This window comes from Ranitomeya variabilis, chromosome 7 (genome assembly GCF_051348905.1).
Source record: "Ranitomeya variabilis isolate aRanVar5 chromosome 7, aRanVar5.hap1, whole genome shotgun sequence".
In the NCBI taxonomy this organism is placed as follows: domain Eukaryota; kingdom Metazoa; phylum Chordata; class Amphibia; order Anura; family Dendrobatidae; genus Ranitomeya; species Ranitomeya variabilis.
In genome coordinates, this window is record NC_135238.1 from 34,998,303 (window position 1) to 35,014,694 (window position 16,392).

Consider the following 16,392-nt stretch of genomic DNA (forward strand, 5'->3'; position numbering starts at 1 on the left):
GTGATTGAGGCATGTTTAAAGCTTGAGGGGAAAACACCGGTTGTTAGTGATAGGTTGAAGAGATGGGTTAGGGTTGGGATGAAGATTGTGGTGAGGTTTGGGATGAAGTGGGATGGGAGCGGGTCAAGTGCACAGGTGGTGAGATGCAATCTTGAGAGTAGAGTGGAGAGTCGATCTTCTGTAATGGTGGAGAAGTTGGTTTTGGAGGTGGAGGGCTGGGTAGTCGGGAGGAAGGGCTCTGGGGGTTGTCGACTAAAACTGTCTCTGATGCTATCAATCTTCTGCTTGAAAAATGAGGCAAAGTCTTCAGCTGAGATGAGTGGGGAGGGAGGAGGTGCTGGGGGATGGAGGAGAGAGTTGAAGGTGTTGAATAACTGTTTAGGGTTGTGAGACAGGGAGGATATGAGAGATGAGAAGTAGGTTTGTTTTGCTGTGGCGAGTGTGGTCTTGAAAGTAGTGAGGGACAGTTTGAATGCGATGAAGTGCTCGTTGGAGTGGGATCTTCTCCATCTCCGCTCAGCAGCCCTGGAAGCTCGCCTCAGTTCTTTGGTCAGGCTGGTGTGCCAGGGCTGTCTGTTGATTTTGCGAGCTTTGGTATGTGTGAGAGGGGCAAGAGATTCCAAAGCTGCAACTATTGTGGTGTTATATAGAGCGTCAGCATCATCCGCATTGTGTAGGGAACTTACGTCTGTGAGAGGGAAGGATTCAGAGAGTGAGTGTAGATCGAGGTGTTTAAGATTTCTGCGAGGGTGTGCAAGTTTGTGGGGTGGAGATTGTAGACAAGGAGTGGAGAGGGAAGAGAATGTGAGTAGATTGTGGTCAGAAAGAGGAAGAGGAGAGTTAGAGAGGTTAGATAAGGAGCAGAGGCGGGTGAAGAGGAGGTCCAGTGTGTGACCATCTTTGTGAGTGGCTGCAGAAGACTATTGAGTGAGGCCAAAGGAGGAAGTGAGAGATAGAAGTTTAGTGGCAGCTGAGACGGAAGTGTCAATGGGGATGTTGAAGTCGCCCATGATGATAGTGGGGATGTCCGCGGAAAGGAAATGAAGTAGCCAGGTGGTGAAGTGGCCAAAGAAGGTGGTGGTTGGCCCTGGGGGGCAGTAAATGACAGCCAGTTGGAGGTTGGAGGGGGAGTAGATGCGCACAGAGTGCACCTCAAAGGAGGGGAGGGTAACATAGGGTGGCAGTGGGATTGGGGTGAAGGAGCAGTTATCAGACAGGAGAAAACCAACTCCTCAGCCATGCTTGCTGCTGGATAGATATATCTATAGATATATCTGTCTATCTATAAATCTATCTATAGATATATCTATAGATATATATATCCATAGATATGTAATAGCAAGGCCGATGTTTATTAATGAACAATGTTTAATTTTGATAAAAAACGGGGAAAAAATTATTTGTAGCCTGGGAAGGGGGTAATGCCCATGGCCCCTTCCCAGGCTATGAATATCAGCCCGCAGCTGTCTGAATAGCCTTTGCTGGCTATAGGGGGACTCCAAAAAAATGACGTTGGGTCCCCCTATATTTTATAGCCAGAAAGGCTACGCAGACAGCTGCGGGTTGATATCCATAGCCTAGAGAGGGGCCATGGATATTGGATATGGAGCGGTCGCATCAGCTGATGTGGCAGCTTTCCACGGGAGATCGTTGTGGGACACTCGTATTAATTGGATTTCTGCGGATCAGGGAGTATATTGTTTGTTTATTATTTTAATATTTGCTACAGGTGAGCAATGGCTTTGGGGATCAAGTTGATGGTGAGTATGTACTGTATGTGTTGTGTGTTCTGTATGTATGCTGTGTGTTCTGTATATGTGTGTTTTTGTTTTTTTTTACATTCAACACATGAGCCGGATGATGGGACTTCTACTGTCCCATCATTGGCTAATGTGTCAATCACTGTCACTGCAGCAGGCATAGCCGGATGGGACTTGTAGTCCCATCAGACGATGCGCGCGCGCACGCGCACACGCACACACACACACACACACACCCCCGCACAGCCATGCAGACCCCTAACAGCCCTGCAGACTCCCGGACAGCCCCGCAGAGACCCAGCGGACCCCTGACAGCCCCGCATAGACTCCCGGACAGCCCCGCACAGACCCCCGAAAGCCCCACACAGACCCCCGAAAGCCCCACACAGACCCCCGACAGCACCGCATAGACTCTCGGACAGCCCCGCACAGACCCAGCAGACCCCTGACAGCCCTACACAGACCCCCGAAAGCCCCACACAGACCCGGCAGACCCCCCCCCCCACACACACACACACACATAGCTCCGCCCACACTCTTCCCTCCTCCCGATCTGCAGCATTTCATCCGCAGTTAAACCGCAGATCTTTTTAACATCTGCGGGTTTGCTGCGGAAGTGCCCGACTCAATGCAAGTCAATGGGTGCAGAAACGCTGCGGAATCTGCACAAGGAATTGACATGCTGCGGAAAACACACCGCTGCGTTTCCACACGTTTTTTTCCGCAGAATGTGCACAGCGGATTTGGTTTTCCATAGGTTGACATGGCACTGTACACCGCATGGAAAACTGCTGCAGATCCGCAGCGTCAAAAACGCCGCGGATCCGCGGGCAAAACTGTACCGTGTGCACATGGCCTAACAGTGAAATACATTTATATATAGGCTAGGAACAAAACAGAAAAAAAAAAAAAAAAAAAAGGTCTGCAGAGGTGGAATATTAGACATAATAGATGGAAAATACAGAAAGAAAGCAGCCATGTTTGTTAACTCTCAGACAACTCCTTTAATCTCAGGTCTGGTACTTATTTTAAAACTTTATTAGACTATGAAAATTTTTTTTTTTTATAACTTTAGATACAAAACATTTCAGACTTCTCTGTCCAGATGTTGATCGCACATTACATTTTGCTATGACCGTCTTGATCTGGTGGCCGCTGCGACACTGTTTACGCTCTTCGCTTTTGCTCTCGGCTCTTTCTGGGATGTGGAAGTGGAAGGAGATTGGGAATCGCTTTGTGACAATCCTGTGGAGCATAAAATAAAGAGTTAATTCTCCTTTCTACAACATAAATAACCATTAAAAAAGTCATTCCCTCCACAGGCAAATCTATAAAACAAAACTCTACACTCAAAGTTCATTCATGGGGTTTTTCTCATCTCAAAATTGCAAAGTGATTGTGGAAAGAAGAAACGTTGCAATTTAACACAGATTAAGAATGGAGGGATCTTTAAATCTGTAGTGTACCAGATCTTGATTGCAACACCATGATTAAGAGCCCCGTGCTTGAAACGCGTTGGGCCCACCATGATTAAGAGCCCATACAGTGCTTGAAATGCATTGGGCGCCCACCGCAGTTAAGAGCCCCATGCTTGAAACGCGTTGTGGGCGCCCAAAGTGGTTAAGAGCCCATACCGTGCTTGAAACGCGTTGTGAACACCATGGTTAAGAGCACAGTGCTTGAAACACCATGATTAAGAGCCCATACAGTGCTTGAAACGTGTTGGAAACACCATCAAGAGCCCATTAGTCCTTGAAACGCGTTGGGTGCACCATGATTAAGGGCCCATACAGTGCTTGAAACGCGTTGTTGATACCATGATTAAGAGCCCATGCCGTGTTTGGAACGCGTTGTGGGTGCCCACCGCGGTTAAGAGCCCATGCCGTGCTTGAAACGTGTTGTGGACACCATGATTAAGAGCCCATGCCGTGCTTGAAACACGTTGTGGGCGCCCACCGTGGTTAAGAGCCCATACAGTGCTTGAAACACGTTGTGGACATCATGATTAAGAGCCTATTACGGTCCTTGAAACGCGTTGGGACACCATGTTTTAGAGCCCATACAAAGCTTGAAACATGTTGTGGACACCATGATTAAGAGCCCATTACAGTGCTTGAAACGAGTTGGCGATGGTTATATTCTACCAATTTCATAGCCAGATAAAATCACCCTAATTTAGAATTGATTAATCGGTGTGGACGGAGCTGGACAACTTTACCCCTTTCTCTCCTAGTGAAGGAACGCACACATGCACATTGCCTTATAGGACATAGGGACGGGGGTGGTGTAACGAAGACAACCCTTTTAATTTCAGCTATTTAAAGCTTTGAAAAAGAACACCGTGTTAGTGTTTGAATCGCGTTGCTCTTAGGTCACCATGGAAAGCTTGCACTCAGGCTTTTAATTTTTGGAAAATAAATCCCTTCTTGCATTCAAGAAGCTGGATTCAACCATTCTTTTCTGCTTTTAATTTCACACAATTACTGCCATTATTTTTCTGTTGTGGTGAACATTAAACGCAATGTTACACAAGTAGATCAACAATCATTCACAAAAGGCAATGTGCTGCCGACAATAATCAAACTTTTTTTTTTTTTTTTTTTAAAGGACGACCGATCACAACAATTATATAATTATCCCCGCTCCCCCAGTACGGTTTTCTCATGGCTCTAAAAACGAGCGTCGATCAACAATACAAATGGTAATCTTACTGGGAATCTCCTGCGACCAATCTCCCTCGCACTGAGGACACCGTGGCTGCTCATGTCCTCTGAAATACTTTCCTACACATGTCAAATGAATCTTGATGCCGCAGTTATCACAGAGCTGACCCTGGAAAAAAAACGCAGAAACAGCTTAAGGTCATCCATTAAAAGCTAGATTGATCATTGGGTCACACAAGGCTAGACAGTGACATGTCACATCAAGACATCACAAGTAATCACTCCCTAGGGAAAGGTTTAATGGGTTGGATTTTCTATCGCTGCCAGCAAGTCGCAGATGACACACGTGCCATAGTCTTTAAAAGGGAATCTGGTAGCAGGATAATGTAGGGCCAGAGAGCCCGATTCTAGCGATGTGTCACGTGCTCTGCCGCTTGCTGTAGTTTCAATACAATCAGTGTTTTATCAGCAAGAGATTATCACTGCAGGACTAGGTGTCTCGTGCCTGACAGTCCAGCTAATCTGCATAGCCATGACCTCACCACTGATTGGCAGCTTCCTGTGTACACTGTATATTGTCAGCAAGCTGGCAATCAGTAGTGAGGCCCGGTTATACACAGCTCAGCATTCATAGCACTGCTACATATGCAGAGAAAACAGGAATTCAGCAAAACTGCACCAAGAAGCCCAGTAAGTGACACATCGCTGGAATCAGGGTCTCTGCCCCTACATCATGCTGCTCACGGATTACATAACAAAACATTCTGATAAATTCCCTTTGCACGCAAGTCGCTTGCATGCACTTTTTTTTTTAAATAGCATAACTGAAGCTCTAAAAGGTGCGTGCGACTGTAAGCCGCAGACAAGATGCGGAAATATATCTGATCACGTGACGTGTCCGAGAACGGATGTCACGCTCTGCAGACTGTTACATTTTAGAATCTATTTCTGACTCAATACCTTTAAAGGTTTTCCAGGAACATTTTATTTATTTTTTATTAGGGGCACAGGCAGATAGTTGCTAACTACTCACCTGTTCTGCCGCGACTGACTCAGAGCGGTCACTGACTGCTCCTGCCGGCGATTCAGCTGCTCCGCATCAACAGAGCAGCTCTTTCTCTGTCGACATCACGCTGACTGACAGCCGGATCTGTGCCAGCAGAGATCGGCGCCGGGCACATCAGACAAGTAGTTAGCAACTACTTGTTAGTTCTTAGGCTCATAGTAAAAAGAATTGAATAGTCCTGGATCATTCCTAATCTTCTACAACAGCCCATGTAGCCCGAGTTCCTATTTTGTACAGGAGGACGGCAGTGCATGAATATCTACCGAGCGCTGACCTGAATGGCGACATTGTGGCAGATATTGCACGTCTTGACAATGTCCTGGTACGTGCTCCGGATATAATGCTCCATTTCCATGATGCAACGGGTGTGGAGGCTGTACTCCCCATCTTTCTAGGGGGTCAAAAAAATAAATCAAAATAAGCTTCATTTTACACACATGTACCTCTTGCACTGTCATTGGATATGACTAGTGATGATATCCGAACATGCTTTGCTGCACATTATCCCAGGCACGGTCTCTCATCACTAGATATGACGTATGTTATCAGATACAAGTTATAAACATGCCAAAAAAAAAAAATTGTCTTGGCTTTGAACCCTCCATCCATATTGGACATTCACACTTTATGGCCAAATAAGTGAATAAAGCACACTAAGAACATTTTTTCGTGACGACGGTCCGCCAAAACACGACGCATCCAGTGCATGACGGACGTGACGTATGGCCATACGTCGTGATCCGTCGGCAATACAAGTCTATGGGAAAAATCCGCATCCTGCAGGCACATTTGCAGGATGCGTTTTTTTCCCAAAACGACGCATTGCGACGGACGCCAAACGACGCGAGTGTGAAAGTAGCCTAAGCAATAAGGATCACGTAGTTTAAAAAAAAATATTTTGAACGGGTTTTGATTCATGAATTTTCAGGTCCTAGGACCCTCATGGATATCTGGAAAAAAAGGGGCAGAAGTGTTCAGCTGAGAACTTCTGTCTTTTCATTCTAGCGATCGGTACGTGTCCCGGGACCAGGACCCAAACCGATCAGCGTTAGTTACCGGTGTGTAATCGGTATTTAGGAGCGAGCGACTTACTTCAATCAGCCATTTTTCCTGCACAAAATTCTGAAGCAGCTGTTCGACTTCTTTTTTCTTTATTTTCTTACTTTGTAGTTGGTCGGCGAGGTTTAAAATGTTTGTGGAAGATGCAAAGCCATTGTCTGAGTCTATTATCAGATCCATCTATGGAAAAAGGAGAGAAACACAGAATTACCTTTGAAGGCTTTCGGAGTGTTTGAGTGCAGCAAGATGGTGGACCACTACAAACAGACGTCTTCTCATTAGCAGAATGCGGCAGGCGGAGATCAGGAGCCCTCCCTGTGCCAAGAGATGCCGCTGCGGCCATATAAATACAGCGCGCTCCTACAGGTACATCAATGGGATGATCCTAGTCTTCCAAAGAGAGCCAAAAAATGCAGACTAGCGACTAAATGAAAACAGATCTTACCGCCTTCCTAAATAATTCCAATTCGTTTTCGGCATAATCCATGGCCATTTTAGTAACTTCATTTTCTGCAACATTAACCTAGTAAGAAACAAACAAAAAAAATAGTTGAGAGTCGATTTCAAAACCAGGACTCAGGCTATATAAAAAAAGTTTGAGCTGTGGAATCGGAGTCGTGGAATCGGTGTCACGGAAATTGAGGAGTCGGAGGTTTGGCTTAGTGACTCCACAGCCCTGGCTAAAATGGCACAAAACTGTCCAGTGTACTTATGAGGCTCCACCTGCCCCAGCCGGTGACTGACGGGCCGATGTGTATAGATATATAACTGTCTTGCAATTACCCCTGTAAATGGCAATGAAAGTCGTGCAACTGGTAACATGGCGCAAATTACGCCAGCCAGTGCAACATTGAGCAAAGTATACAGTTCCCAATGTTAGATAATGGCAGGAAACTCGGGTCAAGTGTTGCTTGTCTAGACTACGGTTTTCACCCCTTACTAGAGTCGGTCATGATAACGGACCCTTGTGAGGCAGGTAGGCATCATGGCGCTCATGAGACAAGCACTGGGGTTCACTATATCTGCCCGTTAGCAGAAACGGACAGCTACACGGCACAGTGTAAGGAGAGAGAATAAACTCACCGTACCAGAGAGAAGTATCTTTTCCCGTCGTTTTCATCTGTTCCCTTCTTAATGTGCATGAACAGCGGCTGCAAATGTTTGTTGATTACACCCACAAAATCATCCAGCTTGTCGTGCATGTAGTGAACTAAAAAGGAAAATACATTAAAAAAAAAATAAAAATAAATTCTAGAATTCTAGTAATAATACTAAACAATACAAATGACAAGCAGAAGCAACAGAGAAAGATGGTTTATATAAACTAATAATCAGCAATAAATAAAAGTCCGGCCTGTTCGGAGCTCGCATTACACCAGACACTATACAGAAGCCCGATATTAGGAGGGACTTACTGTCCCCCGTATGATAACAGCTTATAGGGTCACGTCGGCTGACAAACTTGTTGACTGTTTCCGATAGTAAATTTATAAATGAGACGTTTTACTATAATCCACAATCAGTAGAATAAGTAGTAAGACAGTTTTCACATTATGTTTTTACATACTGTAGTAGTGGTGCGGCTCTCCCCTAATAACTTTTTTTTTTTTTTAAGAGATCTGGTGTGCCAATAATGAGAAATCTAGCATAGAAAAAATATGCAAATTAGAATGGAAGTGAACTAGAGGCGGGCCGATGCTCTTGGATGCGTCTTCTAACTGCAGACACGCCCCCAGTGCACTTCCAGCCTGATTTGCATATGGCTTCGATACTCGATTACGTATGATTGGCACATCAGATCTATACAGCATAGCGCCTATACCAGAATATGCCAGCTTCTGCATGTAAAAACGGGCCAACGGGGTTCTCTAAGTGTCAAAACCTGACAAGCCCGGTGACTGAAGTCCATCAGGTGATGAAATCAAAACATAGATGTGAACAAAGACACAAACTGCATTTTAGCAATTAATAATAAAAAATAAAATAGTGGGCTAACCTTTGTGCACTTCGCAGCAGTGTCTATGAAGAGTCCGCACTGCAGCAGCCTCCATGATACCATGCGACATAAGCACCTGAAGGAACCGCTGGTGGCTCTCACTCATGGCCATTCTTCACCGTCACATAAAGAGAGAAATACGATAAATAATAAACACAGTGCGGAGTGAAGGCCGAGAGGCCCAGTGTGTAATGGAGAGAAAATCAGGACGGATACATGCACCTGACATTCACAATCCCAGCACAGAGCGTGACGGACAGACGCCAGTAAGTCTCCTGAGGGCCCCGAGACCCAACATTCACAATCCCAGCACAGAACGTGACGGCAAGACGCCAGTAAGTCTCCTGAGGGCCCTGAGACCCAACATTCACAATCCCAGCACAGAATGTGATGGCCAGACGCCAGTAAGTCTCCTGAGGGCCCTGAGACCCAACATTCACAATCCCAGCACAGAATGTGATGGCCAGACGCCAGTAAGTCTCCTGAGGGCCCTGAGACCCAACATTAACAATCCCAGCACAGAACATGACGGCCAGACGCCAGTAAGTCTCCCGAGGGCCCTGAGACACCGGGTCTCCCCCCACAGCCCTGAGTCCCAACATTCACAATCCCAGCACAGAACGTGATGGCCAGAAGCCAGTAAGTCTCCCGCGGGCCCTGAGACGCCGGGTCTCCCCCCACAGCCCTGAGTCCCAACATTCACAATCCCAGCACAGAGTGTGACGGCCAGACGCCAGTAAGTCTCCTGAAGACCCCGAGACGCCAGGTCTCCCCCACGGCCCTGAGTCCCAACATTCACAATCCCAGCACAGAACGTGACGGCCTGACGCCAGTAAGTCTCCCGCGGGCCCTGAGACGCCGGGTCTCCCCCCACAGCCCTGAGTCCCAACATTCACAATCCCAGCACAGAGTGTGACGGCCAGACGCCAGTAAGTCTCCTGAAGACCCCGAGACGCCAGGTCTCCCCTGCGGCCCTGAGACCCAACATTCACAATCCCAGCACAGAACATGACGGCCAGACGCCAGTAAGTCTCCCGAGGGCCCTCAGACGCCGGGTCTTTCCCCACAGCCCTGAGTCCCAACATTCACAATCCCAGCACAGAGTGTGACGGCCAGACGCCAGTAAGTCTCCTGAAGACCCCGAGACGCCAGGTCTCCCCCACGGCCCTGAGTCCCAACATTCACAATCCCAGCACAGAACGTGACGGCCAGACGCCAGTAAGTCTCCTGAGGGCCCTGAGTCCCAACATTCACAATCCCAGCACAGAACGTGACGGCCAGACGCCAGTAAGTCTCCCGAGGGCCCTGAGACACCGGGTCTCCCCCACGGCCCTGAGTCCCAACATTCACAATCCCAGCACAGAACGTGACGGCCAGACGCCAGTAAGTCTCCCGAGGGCCCTGAGACACCGGGTCTCCCCCACGGCCCTGAGTCCCAACATTCACAATCCCAGCACAGAACGTGACGGCCAGACGCCAGTAAGTCTCCCGAGGGCCCTGAGACACCGGGTCTCCCCCACGGCCCTGAGTCCCAACATTCACAATCCCAGCACAGAGTGTGACGGCCAGACGTCAGTAAGTCTCCTGAAGACCCCGAGACGCCAGGTCTCCCCTGCGGCCCTGAGACCCAACATTCACAATCCCAGCACAGAACGTGACGGCCAGACGCCAGTAAGTCTCCCGAGGGCCCTCAGACGCCGGGTCTCCCCCCACAGCCCTGAGTCCCAACATTCACAATCCCAGCACAGAGTGTGACGGCCAGACGCCAGTAAGTCTCCTGAAGACCCCGAGACGCCAGGTCTCCCCCACGGCCCTGAGTCCCAACATTCACAATCCCAGCACAGAACGTGACGGCCAGACGCCAGTAAGTCTCCCGCGGGCCCTGAGACGCCGGGTCTCCCCCCACAGCCCTGAGTCCCAACATTCACAATCCCAGCACAGAGTGTGACGGCCAGACGCCAGTAAGTCTCCTGAAGACACCGAGACGCCAGGTCTCCCCCACGGCCCTGAGTCCCAACATTCACAATCCCAGCACAGAACGTGACGGCCTGACGCCAGTAAGTCTCCCGCGGGCCCTGAGACGCCGGGTCTCCCCCCACAGCCCTGAGTCCCAACATTCACAATCCCAGCACAGAGTGTGACGGCCAGACGCCAGTAAGTCTCCTGAAGACCCCGAGACGCCAGGTCTCCCCTGCGGCCCTGAGACCCAACATTCACAATCCCAGCACAGAACATGACGGCCAGACGCCAGTAAGTCTCCCGAGGGCCCTCAGACGCCGGGTCTTTCCCCACAGCCCTGAGTCCCAACATTCACAATCCCAGCACAGAGTGTGACGGCCAGACGCCAGTAAGTCTCCTGAAGACCCCGAGACGCCAGGTCTCCCCCACGGCCCTGAGTCCCAACATTCACAATCCCAGCACAGAACGTGACGGCCAGACGCCAGTAAGTCTCCTGAGGGCCCTGAGTCCCAACATTCACAATCCCAGCACAGAACGTGACGGCCAGACGCCAGTAAGTCTCCCAAGGGCCCTGAGACACCGGGTCTCCCCCACGGCCCTGAGTCCCAACATTCACAATCCCAGCACAGAACGTGACGGCCAGACGCCAGTAAGTCTCCCGAGGGCCCTGAGACACCGGGTCTCCCCCACGGCCCTGAGTCCCAACATTCACAATCCCAGCACAGAGTGTGACGGCCAGACGCCAGTAAGTCTCCTGAAGACCCCGAGACGCCAGGTCTCCCCTGCGGCCCTGAGACCCAACATTCACAATCCCAGCACAGAACGTGACGGCCAGACGCCAGTAAGTCTCCCGAGGGCCCTCAGACGCCGGGTCTCCCCCCACAGCCCTGAGTCCCAACATTCACAATCCCAGCACAGAACGTGACGGCCAGACGCCAGTAAGTCTCCTGAGGGCCCTGAGTCCCAACATTCACAATCCCAGCACAGAACGTGACGGCCAGACGCCAGTAAGTCTCCAGAGGGCCCTGAGACACCGGGTCTCCCCCACGGCCCTGAGTCCCAACATTCACAATCCCAGCACAGAACGTGACGGCCAGACGCCAGTAAGTCTCCTGAGGGCCCCGAGACGCCGGGTCTCCCCCCACAGCCCTGAGTCCCAACATTCACAATCCCAGCACAGAACGTGACGGCCAGAAGCCAGTAAGTCTCCCGCGGGCCCTGAGACGCCGGGTCTCCCCCCACAGCCCTGAGTCCCAACATTCACAATCCCAGCACAGAGTGTGACGGCCAGACGCCAGTAAGTCTCCTGAGGGCCCCGAGACGCCAGGTCTCCCCCACGGCCCTGAGACCCAACATTCACAATCCTAGCACAGAACGTGACGGCCAGACGCCAGTAAGTCTCCTGAAGACCCCGAGACGCCAGGTCTCCCCCACGGCCCTGAGACCCAACATTCACAATCCTAGCACAGAACGTGACGGCCAGACGCCAGTAAGTCTCCCGAGGGCCCTCAGACGCCGGGTCTCCCCCACGGCCCTGAGTCCCAACATTCACAATCCCAGCACAGAACGTGACGGCCAGACGCCAGTAAGTCTCCTGAGGACCCCGAGACGCCGGGTCTCCCCCCACAGCCCTGAGTCCCAACATTCACAATCCCAGCACAGAACGTGACGGACAGACGCCAGTAATTCTCCTGAAGACCCCGAGACGCCAGGTCTCCCCCACGGCCCTGAGTCCCAACATTCACAATCCCAGCACAGAACGTGACAGCCAGACGCCAGTAAGTCTCCCGAGGGCCCTGAGACACCGGGTCTCCCCCACGGCCCTCAGACACCGGGTCTGCTCAGAATAAAAAGATTATTATTACACTCAATACTTTACAATAGAGGACAATGGGAACGCAAAAAAAGACGCCTAGAAGACAAGACAAAATGAAGATGCATTAGGATTACAAAACCCCAGGGAAAATGAGCGATTCCTGATGCGTTTTCTGCTTGGATAACAGCGGAGTGTGAACGCTCCCTAACGAGTGACACTTCAGGGGTCTTTCCGGGGACAGGACTTAGTCCTTATGTCCTGTCTGTGCCATCTGGCCTAGGTTAATACCAGGGGACAGGACAGCCCGGGTGGACCTTTATTTTACTGATCATCTGTGAGTAAAAATAATTCAAAATTTAAAAAAAATTAATAAAAAGAAATGAAATATAAAAATAAATTTTAAAAAATTTCCATCCATTCCCATGTATACGGCATCAGATTGTATTGGATTATTTCCAAGTATTAACATTTTTTTTATATAAATCCCGCTGTATAATAAATATACTGTATATGTGTCCTGCACTTGTGTAACATTATATGAACACTACAATATAAGAGTGTAAGTGTCAGCTGGTGTTTACAACGCCGCTTATTCCTGTACGAAGCCCCCCGGCCGCCATCACACGCCCCTCACTCACGCGCAGCACCGCGCGGTCTGTTCCTACTTCCGGGATTTCGCGGGGAAAAAAAGCAGCGAGGAAACACCAAGCACCAGCGTGTACCTTCCTGCGCCGGCGCGATGACGCTTGTACTAATACGCATGCGTACGTCTTGACAGCACTACTTCGCATGCGTGAGGATGATACCGTTAAGACGCATGCGTGAGGATGATGTCAGTAAGGCGCATGCGGCGGAACAATCCCACTAAAGCGCATGCGTGAGGAAGATAACGCTAAGGCGCATGCCTGGAATAAGAAGGCAGAAAGCATTATAGTGATCGGTCACTAGAGGGCGGCATAACACCAGTGCAGGCTGCTGTAGGTGCAGCTTCTCCCCAGCAGTGAGGATGTCTGCTTTTCTTGTCTTTGCACTTTGCTTCTGCTTTTTGTTTTTCTATTTTAGCCTTTTTATGACATAACTTCTGCTCTCGGCGTCTATTTTCAGTAAATCTTTACATAATCAGACTGTACACAGGGGAGCGACGGCTGAAACCCCCTCCTGTGATACATCGGCCGGACCGCAATGTGTATGGAATGAAAAAAAAAAAAACCACAAAAATATTGGGATCTGCAGCTGACAACTATTACATTTTTTTTTCACTTTTATTTTTTTTTCTTCCAAGAACCATGACGTTCTTATTCCCCTCCCCTCTGATGAGGACTCGTCGCTGCAATTTTGGTTGACACCATTTATTTTACCATATAATACACCAAAAGATGTAAAAAAAAATCAATGAAGAACAAAAAACACAATGCCGCCATTACTTTCTGGTTTTCGTTTTTTACGACGTTCATTGTGCAGTAGAAATGACCTGGAAATATGATTCTTCGGATCAATATGATAACTGATACCAAACTCAGGAGAATTGTTATTAATATTTTGGTTGTTAAAAATCCAAAACGTTAAAAAAAAAATTTGGTTCGTATCATCATTTTCTAAGACCCGTAATTTTTTCATGTTCTGTCTATGGAGCTGCGCCAGAGCTTGTTTGTTTCGTCATTTTTCCTTGTTCCCTTTTTGATATATACTGTGTTTCCTTCACTTTTTATTGCATTTTTCGTTGGAGCTGCAGCAGCCAAAATTTCAAGTATTCTCTTCTTGTGATTTTTTTCATTTCCCTTTAGCAGGCCCCCGAATGCCATAATTAACCCATCGGCATCGTACGATCGTATGGGAGGGGGAAGGGACAGGAATGGACTCTTTCCCTGGATCGTACCGCTTAAATACTCAGCTGCCATCAGAGCTAGGACTGATCGCTGCTGCTAGAGGCAGGTGCCGGATGTGTAACACAGCCAACACCCACAATGTATGGTGCAGGCTCAGCTCCTGAGCCCGTCTCATACACACGTTCTCAATATTCACCATTCATGTACAGAAGATGTTGGAAAAGGGGTCGCCTTGTCTGGAGTTTCATCTCGGGCACACAGTCATTATTTTTCCAGAACAATCGAATAAACCAGACAGCAAAAGGGGCTGGACATAGCAAAACCAAACCCAAAGGAGATCATTTTGAGGTTTCCTGGTCCGTCCCTTAAAGGGGTCGTCCAGAATTTTTTTTTTCTTAAATGCAGTGAGTAACTAAAACCACCTCATTTGCTCTTCCTTTATTTTTTTCATCAAAGTTTTATTAATGCTTCTGTCAAATGGGTTCAATGATGGACGCATACTTTGGATCCAGTCATGGACGCTTCTAAGAGGAATCTGAGCCAGATATTTTCTGAACACAGAGGCTGGACAGATATCTGTCTTAGATGGGTTAGTGGATCCTGCATTGAGCAGGGGGTTGGACATGATGACCCCGGGGGTCCCGTCCAACGCTAACATTCTAGGGTTCTATGACGCTTATGTTGGAGGCTTGTGTTGGCCTAGAAGTGTTGGGACATTAGAGGCTGGCTGCTGTTGTAGTAGTCGTGAAGGTTTGTACTTTGTGGTTCTCAGATGAGATGAAACGGAAGCAAATTTAGCACGCAAAGTAGAGGATGGGTGTGTGCTGTACAGCAGGTGACGCTGCGCTGTAGGTGAGCACAGGATGACGGTGCACCAGTCACTGTAACCACAAGCCTCCTGACTATGAACATTGACAACATTGACGGGACATGAGATCATCTGAGGTTGGGTTATGTTTTGGTGAAAGTCATACAATGTCTCTTCCGTAAATTATCTTTTTTTTTTCTACTGTTTCTCATTTATGCGTACAGTGACATATATCTGGTTTTGTTTTTAAAATCTGGGCTCACTACAAAAACAGGAAGCCAAAATGCCTTTCACGGAGGCCGCCCAACGTCATCAGCCCCTATCTATACTAGAAGAAAAGTATTCACACCCAAAGACCCCTGAACCCCAAAGGAAGTAAAGATTCTGCTGGTTCTTCGTCCAAATTCATCAACCCCTGTCTATACTAGAAGAAAAGTATTCACACCCAGAGACCCCTGAACCCCAGAAGAAGTAAAGATTTTGCTGGTTCTTCAGCCAAATTCATCAACCCCTATCTATGCTAGATTGTTATGATGGCCTGGTGGTTAGGAGCACCCGGAATGACCTGATGAGTAAATTCAAAATAGGAACAAGCTCTGGGTAAGTGGGAACTCTGCTGACCACAAGCCTACTCCTATAACACACAACTAGAAATACCTGTGGAGCGTACCTAACTCTCCCTAGACGCCTCTTCACAGCCTAAGAGCTAACTACACCTAAAGACAGAAATAGAAGCCTTACCTTGCCTCAGAGAAATTCCCCAAAGGTAAAGGCAGCCCCCCACATATATTGACGGTGAGTTAAGAGGAAAGTCACAAACACAGGAATGAAACAGGTTTTAGCAAAGGAGGCCAGATTTCACTAAACAGTCAGAGGATAGAAAGGAATCTATGCGGTCAGCACAAAAGACTACAAAAAACCACGCAGAGTAAGCAAAAAGACCCCCGCACCGACTCACGGTGTGGAGGTGCCACTCTGCACCCCAGAGCTTCCAGCTAGCGAGGGAACATCATGATAGCAAGCTGGACTAGAAATTAGCAGTAACAACAAAATGAACTAGCAAAAACTTAGCTTCTGCTGAAGCAGACAGGTCCTCAGAGAAGTCCAAGAGAGATCTAAACCAATACTGAAACAACGACAGCTGGCATGAAGTAACGATCTGAATGGAGTTAAATAGGGAAGCAGCATAGCAATAAACGAGAGCAGCTGATAAAGTCCACCTTAGTGACCAGCAGTTCCGCTTGAAGCCACCAGAGGGAGTCCAAGAGCAGAACCAACCAAAGTACCATTCATGACCACAGGAGGGAGTCCGAGAACAGAATTCACAACACTAGATGGAAAGTATTCACACCCAGAGACCCCTGAACCCCAGAAGAAGTAAAGATTTTGCTGGTTCTTCGTCCAAATTCATGAACCGCTGTCTATACTAGAAGAAAAGT

General features: G+C 48.5%; 1 protein-coding gene across 1 annotated transcript; it reads right to left on the minus strand.

The window, feature by feature from the left end:
* Positions 1-2,746: 2,746 nt before the first annotated feature.
* Positions 2,747-13,089, minus strand: NSMCE1 (NSE1 component of SMC5/6 complex). Its single transcript, XM_077274805.1, has 8 exons — positions 12,958-13,089; positions 8,545-8,657; positions 7,637-7,758; positions 6,994-7,071; positions 6,582-6,728; positions 5,764-5,880; positions 4,472-4,592; positions 2,747-3,005 (listed from the first exon to the last, which is right to left on the minus strand). The coding sequence occupies exons 2-8, from the start codon at positions 8,654-8,656 to the stop codon at positions 2,890-2,892; spliced, it is 813 nt and encodes a 270-aa protein (XP_077130920.1). The 5' UTR covers position 8,657; positions 12,958-13,089; the 3' UTR covers positions 2,747-2,889.
* Between the last annotated feature and the right edge of the window lie 3,303 nt (positions 13,090-16,392).